This window comes from Gouania willdenowi, chromosome 14, assembly GCF_900634775.1.
Source record: "Gouania willdenowi chromosome 14, fGouWil2.1, whole genome shotgun sequence".
NCBI lineage: Eukaryota > Metazoa > Chordata > Actinopteri > Blenniiformes > Gobiesocidae > Gouania > Gouania willdenowi.
The window spans coordinates 31366874-31377236 of NC_041057.1; the positions used below are offsets into that span (position 1 = coordinate 31366874).

At 36.3% G+C, this 10363-nt stretch overlaps 1 protein-coding gene across 3 annotated transcripts in view; it reads left to right on the forward strand.

Moving 5' to 3' along the window:
• The window catches only part of LOC114476186 (calcium/calmodulin-dependent protein kinase kinase 1-like), a 134190-nt gene that overhangs the window by 82684 nt on the left and 41143 nt on the right, over positions 1-10363 (forward strand). For all 3 annotated transcript variants that reach the window (XR_003675542.1, XM_028467524.1, XM_028467525.1), the window contains exons 5-6: positions 1357-1408; positions 3068-3201. Coding sequence is in view for 2 of the 3 variants with exons in the window: in XM_028467524.1 (XP_028323325.1) it covers positions 1357-1408; positions 3068-3201 (186 nt within the window). In the remaining variant the exon portion in view is untranslated. The remainder of the gene's footprint in view (positions 1-1356; positions 1409-3067; positions 3202-10363) is intronic.

Consider the following 10363-nt stretch of genomic DNA (forward strand, 5'->3'; position numbering starts at 1 on the left):
TGTATTTTGGAAGTTAAATGGCCTGATTTGTTCCAATGCTAAACATCTCACAGAATGGTGAAATGTGCCTGAGGATAAGGAATCGTTTACACTATCCGCTATCTGGGAACATTTCCCTCAGTCCATATGTGTGGGAGATTACTTAACACTCACTGATTTGCCAAAGTAACAGAAAAAAACAACATTTGCACCATAGACTGGCCAGCTGGCATTGTTCCAAACACAGATCTCTCTCTCTCTCTCTCTCTCTCTCTCTCTCTCTCTCTCTCTCTCTCTCTCTCTCGTCTGTCTCTCACATTATAATCTGCTACACACTTCTGAAAGAACAAAGGATTTGTGTGTTTTTGTTGTAATATTCTTTGTTTTTGGAGTCATTGTGTATTTTTGTTGTTGTTTTGTGTGTTTTGCAAATCACGTAGTTTGTTGTTTGTGTCGTTTTGACTAATTTGTCATCATTTTGTGTATTTCTGTTCTGCTCATGCATTTTTGTTGTTTTGTATATTTTGTAGTTATTTTTATGTATTTTTCCTCTCATTTGGGAATAATTTTGATTATTTTAGTTGTCTTTTGTTTATTTCCTTTGTTATTTTGTAAATTCTGTTTTAATGTAATGTATTTAATTGTTTTGTGCATTTTTCAGTTATTTTTTGTGTATTTTTGTTGTCTTCTTGTGTGTTTCTTTGAGTAATTTTGATCATTTTAGTTGATTTTTGTGTATTTCTGTTTTAATTTCATGTTTTTTGTTGTTTTGAATATTTTTCAGTTATTTTTTGTGTATTTTTCCTGTCATTTTGTGTGTTTCTTGGATTAACTTTGATCATTTTACTTGATTTTTGTGTATTTCTGTTTTAATTTCATGTATTTTTTTTTTGTTTTGTATATTTTTCAGTTATTTTTGTGTGTTTTTACACTCATCTTGTTTGTTTTTTGGAGTAATTTTAAATATTTCAGTGGAATTTTGTGTATTTTTGTTTTAATTTCATGTATTTTTTTTGTTTTGTATATTTTTCAGTTATTTTTGTGTGTTTTTACACTCATCTTGTGTGTTTTTTGGAGTAATTTTAAATATTTCAGTTGAATTTTGTGTATTTTTGTTGACATTTTGTGTATTTTTACGTTTGTTTACTTTGGAGGATGCACTAAATTAGTCAGAGGGCCACATATAGCCCCCGGGCCCCCCGTGGCCTATGTCTGACCTGCACTTTAACTGCACTCTTTGTCCGTAGGAAGGGCCTGTAATGTTTTAGTTGTTGTAAAAATGCTTTTCTGCTTTTTTTAATTTGAATTAATTCACAACGTGGATTAATTTTATAAGTGTTGTCACAATATTAACTGTACATGACTTTTCTTTTCTAGGCCATGAAGCTGGTTTCCAAGAAGAGGTTAATGAAGCAATGTGGCTTTCCCCGTAGGTCCTTTTTGATTCTTTAAAACTATAACCACAAGTTTATTTACACATGCAGTAAAAATAAACTATACCAATCCTTCCTAACCTCTCTGAAGACATCAACTGGGACACTCACTAATTCCCAGTGACTGTTTACGCAAGAATTAGTCAATGATCCCTATTACAAACAGCTCAGAGTCACACTTGGCTCGATGCCCTTTAACTCAGTAGTAGAAGATGAACATAAATATGTGTGAAGTAATAGTGTTTACTTTTAGAATCATCTGTCAGGGTTACGTTCATTACATGAGCCTCGTACTCTAAGGCAATGGTTCTCAACTTTTTCAGCCCGCGACCTCCAAAATAAAGCTTCTATAGACCGGGGACCCCCACAGTAGCTGAAAGTGGTTGAATACAGACATGAACATTGAAGAACAGTTCATCTATAAGGGGGAATAAAGGGGAGAGATGTTTGGGGTCCATCCATAAAGTCAGTAAAATGATGGTCCATTGTTCTATGAATCTGTGATAACCACATTTATTTATTCATCTGAATAATATCCACTGTTATACAGGAAGTTTATTATTATTTGGGCCATAGTATAGAGTCATCTTAAAGATATAAATCCTTGTTTTAATCAGAAATAACATGGATTAAAAGTGACCAAAAATGATGTAAAATGTGGTGAAGTAGGATTTTAGAAACCACCGAAATTGATTAAAAGTTGCACATTAGAGTGGCCAAAAAGTGGTAAAAAGGATTGAAAGTGTCGATATTGACCTAAAAGTGGAAGAAATGGGGAAAGGTGGGTAATGTAATTTAAAAAGTAGGAACAATTAGTTTAATAATAGCAAATAATGGGCATAACAAATCATGAATGTGGTTAAACTGGGAAAAAAATAAGCATGAAATATGGTGAAAAGAGGTTAAAAGTGACAACAATAGGTCAACGTTATACTGCATTAGGTAGAAAAGTGAATGAAGGGCTTATAAGTGCTTAAAATGTCTTGAAAGTGTAAAAAATGTGCAGAAAAGGCTTTGAAATTTGATGGAGAAATGGTAGAAATGTAACCTTGTCACAATAAATTAATGTAAATAATTTTTCATGACAGTTAATATTTTGAGGATTTATCAAATGTCAGGCCGAGGGTTTTCAAGTGCAGACACGTTATGTTGTTCTCTTGCTAAAGCTATACATGAGCTGTTTTACATAGAAAAACATGGTGGAAATGTGTGATAATGTCCCAAAACGTGTCAGTGAGGGTTTATTCTGTGTCATTTAACTAATTATGTTTCATAACGGTGAAGTCAGTGAAGATTACGTCACATTTTTGTCTCTCTTGTCTCTAACCACCTGTTTATTAAGACAAATTAAATGTAAATATAAAACGTGCATGTGAGGCTATATTTAGTGTTATTGGACTTGATTTTGTTCAAACTAATTAAAAAAACATGATCAATATCACCGTAAACATTTCAAAAAAGGAATTCAGTATTTGACATCTTTTTTCTGCGATCACGAGCAATTACAAATTAAAATACAAAGAACACTTTTCAAAATTAAAATGTAATTGAAATGAAAGTATTTTTTACAGAATGACGAACCTGTTTACATACATTGTTATTGTGACAGAGCATTGTGTGCCAGTGTTATTGAGTGACTTTGTGTTGGTCCTCAGGTCGCCCCCCACCAAGAGGACCTAAAGCTGCTCAAGGAGCGCAGCCCAAAATCCCAGGACCCCTGGAGAGGGTCTACCAAGAGATCGCCATCCTTAAAAAACTGGATCATGTCAACATTGTCAAACTGGTAGAGGTAGGATGGGATTTATTTTCTTTATTCACAGCAGAGAATCACATCCACAAACCAACACATTTATTACTGCAGTTAGAGCTGGAGGTGTCCCAGCTGGAAGCTTATGATCAATTACAGTCAGGAAAACGCTCCATCTTCTTCCTCACATCCATAAACAGATGTTTATGGATGTGGTTGGAGCGGAAACATTTACGTTAGAGAGAAAAATCCTCTGAACAGGCTCATGAAATTGAAAAAAAAATCAAGAAAATATTAATATAATAGTTCACAATATTTTCTTACTCCAGATCATATTTTTCCTCTTTAGATCTAACGTCTAGAGCAGAGATGAGCAACTAATCACAGCGGGGCCACAAAACTGTGTTTGTCTGATCCGAGGGTTCACATTATCAACATTTATGTAAACATTTAAAATAATGAGCAATCTGAGCTTTAATATGTGCATTTTTTATGTCACGCAGTTCATTTTTGGAAACTATTTAATGTAGGTTTTTAACTTTTTTTGTGTGTTTTTGTCATTAGCTGTATTTTTTCATACATTTTGGTGATTTTATATGTATTTTTATATTTTTGTTGATATTTGCCTTATTTTTTCGAGTAATTTTTGGTGACTTAACATGTTTGTATTTTTGTTTATTTGCTGTATTTTTGGAGTAAATCTGGGTGATATTACTGTCATGTTGTTTTTGTTATTTACTGTAATTTTGGAGTACATTTTTGTGATTTGAAAGTCATTTTGTATATATTTGTAGCTATTTTGTCGTCGTTTTAATTTTACGTTCTGTTTTTGGGTCGTATGTGTATCTGTCCCTCCTGTAGAACGGTGGAACGACGCGAATGATGGTTTCATGTTCTGTAAGCCTTGAGTTTTTTTCTCCATAGTTTTAATTTCTAGGAGGAGATGTTTGTCATTGTCTCAGTTATTATATGATATGTTTCAAGGACAGATTGTTTTAATGCATAATAACAGTTATTGTATATAAAGACTTCAATGACTTCTTTATATGTTTTCTATGACACATCCATGAAACCAAATTGCTGTTTACCTATTCAATATAAGACAAGGTGATGCAGAAATGGTGATGAAAATAGTCAGGAATGTTAATTTATGCACAAATTTGCTTCTCTCACAGTTTATAAACGAGGCTTATTGTGAATTGGGTCGTGATGGTTTGTCATTTTTAAAGAAACAAATCACCAGATAAAAAAAGTTTGCGAACCACTGCATTAGATCCTTTGCTTATTATATATTTGTATTGATGTCGCACTGTTGCCAGGGAACAGCTCGGCAGTGTGAGGTGGATTAAGCCTCTGTCGCATGTATCCTGTGTTGTCTGGAAAACATCCAGTGATGGACGTCTCTGTTTGAAAAGGAGTCAGAAAAAGCAAAATAAATAAAAACTCTTAGGAAAGGATTAGGCCTGACTTTAAGGGTGTGATTTATCAGACAGATGGTGGGCGCAGCCAGGTTGGGACAGACAGGAGATAAGCTTAGTCAGCAGAAAGCAGCCTGGCGTGCCCGGGTAAAGACACACACACACACACACACACACACATTCTGAGTCTGGTTATATGTGGACAGCAGGAGAACGAGCACTCTCTCCCTTTAAAGAGCTGATCTTTGTCCTGAACGCCTTTCATTGGCAGCGTTCTAGTGATTCTGAGCGATTGGAGTCCAGTTTGTCTAATTTATGAGAAGCTTATTTCTCTGGTTGTGAAACATTAAAGGGTGATCTGTGTGGAACACATTAAAAGTCAGGGAAGTCGTTTGTTAAGGACGGTTGGTTGGGAGTCAGCTCTGTTCTTACAGTATAAAAGCACTCGTGTGTTAAGTGACATTTTAATGAAATGTATTTAGAATGCTGATTCACTGCATCTTAGTCACTGTGTTCATTTCAAATGGTTAATCTCCCAAAACTCCATTTTATTTTTTATCACTAACAGCTCACGGATGCCTATTTTTTTTAACACGAAAACAAAACAAGCTGCACTAATTAGCTTTAATGAAGAGAAAATTACACCAGCTGCTGTTTGGATTTCTACATGAATATTTGAACGATTGTGCTTCATACGCTCCCTTTTTCAGACTAACAACTCCTAACATTATCTTGAACACATGATTAAATTCAACACCGCGCTGATGAGTGTAAGATTAAACTAAAACTGTTGTTTATAAAGCACCAGTTATCAAACTTTTTGAATCCAGCAACCCCCAAAAAAAGAGGAATACACAAAATGACACAGAATGACAACGAAAACACACAAAATTAGAGAAAAATGTGCAAAATAACGACAACAAAAAACCATCAAAGCGAGGAAAAAAACACACAAAATGAGAGGAAAATACACAAAATGACAAGCAGCGGTTCTGAAAGTTTTTGAATTGAGCAACCCCAAAAAGAGAGAAAAATACACAAACCATCAACACAAACCTCCACAATGACAAGGAAAACACACAAGATTAGAGAAAACTGTGCAAAACAACAAAAACACACAAAACAACAACACAAACAAACAAAATGACAAGAGAAACACACAAAATGAGAGAAAAGTCAACAAAATGACAAGTAGCGGTTCTCAAACTTTTTGAATCGAGCAACCCCAAAAAGAGAAAAAAAATACGCAAACACCCAATATGACAAGTAAAACGCACAAAATTTGCAATATGTCAACAAAACACACAAAACGACAACAAAAACAAACAAACCAAGCGAAAAACACTAAAAATGGCAACAAAAACACACAAAACAACAACAAAAATGCATTAAATGAGAGAAAAATATGCCAAACCACAAGTAAAACACACATAATTCGAGAAAAATACACAAAATGACAACAAAAACACACAAAATGAAAGAAAGCGACAAGAGAAAAGTAAACAAAATGACAAGAGAAGCATGCACATTGACAACATAAACACGTGCTCTCCTGTAACGCTCAGGTTGATCATCAATATACAGTGGTATGCAAAAGTTTGGGCACCCTTGTAAATGTTCATGATTTTCCTTAATAAATAATTGGTTGTTTGGATAACAAATTCCAGTTAAATTTATCATATAGGAGACAAACACAGTGATATTTGAGAAGTGAAATAAAGTGTATTCGATTTACAGAAAGTGTGCTAGAATTATTTAAACAGAATTAGGCATGTGCATAAGTTTAGGCACCCTTGCAGCTTATTGATTTTAATACTCTTAGCACTAATTATTGGAACTCAAAATTGTTTTGGTAACCTCAGTGATCCTTGATCTTAGGGTCTGGATTCTGGTGGGAGGTATTTTGGACCATTCTTCTCTGCAGATCATCTCTAGTTCAGTCAGGTTTGATGGTTTCCGAGCATGGACCACCCGTTTTAAAGCACACCATACATTTTCAATAATATTCAGGTCTGGGGACTGAGACGGCCATTCCAGGATGTTGTACTTGTTCCTCTGCATGAATGCCTTAGTAGATTTTGAGCAGTGTTTAGGATCATTGTCTTGTTGAAAGATCCAGCCCCGGCGCAACTTCAACTTTGTCACTGATTCCTGGACATTGTTCTCCAGAATCTGCTGATATTGAGAGGAATCCATGCGCCCCTCAACTTTAACAAGATTCCCAGTGCCTGCACTGGACACACAGCCCCACAGCATGATGGAACCACCACCAAACTTTACTGTAGGTAGCAAGTGCTTTTCTTGGAATGCTGTGTTCTTTTTCTGCCATGCATAACGCCCCTGGTTATGCCCAAATAACTCTATTTTAGTTTCATCAGTCCACAGCACCTTGTTCCAAAATGAAGCTGGCTTGTCCAAATGTGCTTTAGCATACCTCAAGCGACCCCGTTTGTGGCGTGTGCAGAGAAAAGGCTTTTTCCGCATTACTCTTCCATACAGCATCTCCTTGTGTAAAGTGCGCTGAATAGTGGAACGATGCACAGTGACACCATCTGCAGCAAGCTGATGTTGTAGGTCTTTGGAGCTGGTCTGCGGGTTGACTGTGACTGTTCTCACCATCCTGCGCCGCTGCCTTTCGGAGATCTTTCTTGGTCTTCCACTTCGGGCCTTAACTAGAACTGTGCCTGTGGTCTTCCAATTCCTCACAATGTTCCTCACAGTTGAAACTGAAAGCTTAAATCGCTGGGATAGCTTTTTGTATCCCTCCCCTAAACCATGATGTTGAATTATCTTTGTTTTCAGGTCATTTGAGAGGTGTTTTGAGGCTCCCATGTTGCCACTAATCAGAGAAGATGCAAAGAGGAAACACCTCGAATTTTCCTACTTAAATACCCTGACTCATGATTGGATTCACCTGTGTATGGAGATCAAGGATCACTGAGGTTACCAAAACAATTTTGAGTTCCAATAATTAGTGCTAAGAGTATTAAAATCAATAAGATGCAAGGGTGCCTAAACTTATGCACATGCCTAATTCTGTTTAAATAATTCTAGCACACTTTCTGTAAATCGAATAAACTTTATTTCACTTCTCAAATATCACTGTGTTTGTCTCCTATATGATAAATTTAACTGGAATTTGTTATCCAAACAACCAATTATTTATTAAGGAAAATCATGAACATTTACAAGGGTGCCCAAACTTTTGCATACCACTGTAAAAGCTGATATGAATGTGATAAAGTTGTCACAGGCTTGACTCATGAGCTGTTTATCTTTCTTCCTTCAATGGTTGATAGCGTCTGACCGTTGGCCTATCTCAGAACTCTGCTGGGTTCTCCTTGTTTGTTTGCCCCCTGCAGAGTAGACTTCACTCCCACAGCTGCCTCAAACATTCTCTGCTTATCCACAACAATCCATTTGTTTTTCTTTTCACTATGCTTTTGGACAACTTAAAAAATATATTTTTTTAAATCAAGAAATAAGCTACATTTGCTTTTTTTTTTTCTTCTTCCTTTTTTATTTCTTAAAATATAGTAAATAAAATAAAAATGTCTCAAATAAACAATGAATAAACATTTGCATGGAGAATAAAATAAAAATAAGTGAAACATTTAATATATATAGTAAAAAATCAATGTGATTCTTTTAGGGGTTCATAATCAATGATTAATGATTCTTTTATTTAAAAATTCTTATACAGTTGAACCAGTTTATTTTCCTCTAAAATGCTTCACATTTATTTTATTGTATTTGGGAGATGATAAACTCTTACAATAACTCATTGATGATCATGCAGTCATATATTCCAATACTTTTATATCCATTTTTAACATGAACAACGACAATCCACAGGATGCTTTGGATTGTTGGTGTTTGTGATGATGTTATATAAAAATGCAGCCAGGGATTAATCATCATCAGCTGTCTCACTAGACTGTCTCCTACACCGTCCATGGTTCACTGTGCTCCACATAAGCAGCAGTGGCTGGTTCTTCTTCTGGTGATGCTCTTAGAAAGGGTTAGGGTGGAGGAGGCGGGGGCAGTGGAGGAGGAGCAGTTGTTAATGAAGATGGATTGTTTTCTGTCAGTGAGATAAGACTATAACCAGGTGAGGGCATCGCCAGTGACATTGAGGAGAGATTGTAAGTGTGAAAGTAGGATGGAGTGGTTGATGGTGTCAAAAGCAGCAGTGAGATGAAGAAGAATGAGAATTGAGAGTAGGACGGAGTCAGATTAGAGGAGGAGGTCATTGGTGACATTGAGGAAGGTGGTTTCAACTCAACTCAACTTTATTTGTATAGCGCAATTTACAACAAAGTCATCTCAATGCGCTTATCAAAATATAAAATTCATAATAACAAAAAAAAAACCCAGCAAGATCCACATGAACAAGCATTTAGCGACAGTGGGAAGAAACAACTCCCTTTTAACAGGAATAAATCTCCGTTAGAACCAGGTTCAGAGGTGGCAGCCATCTGCGTCGACTGGTTGGGGTTAGTGGACAGAAGGACCAACAGAACAGGATAGAGAGTTAGAACATCAGAGCGTCCCAAACTGCCATCATCAGCTTCACGACACCTGAAACAGAGCAGAGAGAGAAGGACGAGGAGAAAACACTGACTGCAGAAAAACATGATACATTATTATCAAGTCAGCCTTCGTAAATGCGACCATTCACAGATAAGCCCATGTCCACTCTAGTGGTTAGGTTATGTTATGATTCAGTCCTGTTTATGCAGACTGTAAATCATAACCAGCTTCATCAGAATTTGAATCTCTTCCTGTTTATTGAATCAGACCGTTTACAGATGAACTCATGTCTGCTTTAGCGATTAGATTATGTTATGTGATTCAGTGCTGTGTTTAGTGCAGAATCCAAAAAGGTGATTATTGATATTGATGAGATGGGATGTGATTTGCGAGGTATGGTGTTCTTGGGATGCAGCTCAGCATTCTTCCCTTTCCAAAAACAGTGAGTGGTCTTCAAACCAAAAAGTTGTATTTTGATCTAATCTGACCTCATAAAATTCTCCCAGTCCTCCTCTGGATCATCCAGATGGTCACTTTAGACGGGCCTGGACATGTGCCGGTTTAAGCAGTGGGACATTTCACTACGATGTAGTATGTTACCAATAGTAACCTTTGTTACTTCAGGTCATTGACCAGTTCCTCTTGTGTAGTTCTGGGCTGATTCCTCACCGTTCTCAAGATCATTTGTTCCACACAACGTGAGATCTTTTTGTGGAGCCCCAGGTCGAGGGAGATTGTCAGTGATCTTGTATTTTTTCTATTTTCTAATAACCAGAGGTGAAAGTAACGGATTACGAGTACTCAAGTTACTGTAATTGAGTTGCTTTTAATGGTACTTGTACTTTTTTGAGTACATTTATAAATGAGTAATTTTACTTATACTTACTAATACAGTGCCCGTCGGAAGTATGTATTCATATACAGTAGTGGGAGGAGCCTAAGTAGAGTTGTCAATTATGGCCAAATGAGTATGTGTTTGAAGGTTGGATGTACAAAGAGGTGTACATACTCTGTACTCTGTAGTGTTATAAAGGGGTTTATTTACAGGTGCAAAGTAAAAGTGTGTGATTTAATTTTATGAGACGTGAGCATGGTTTAATTTCTTTGTGTGTGTGTGTGTGTGTGTGTGTGTGTGTGCGTGCGTGTGTGGGGGTGGATCGCTTCTAAATTCTAACGCACGCATACCTGCATGCCTAACTTTCACTAAACTCACCTAATTTACGTAGTTAGGTGTAGTGGCATCACGCCTAACA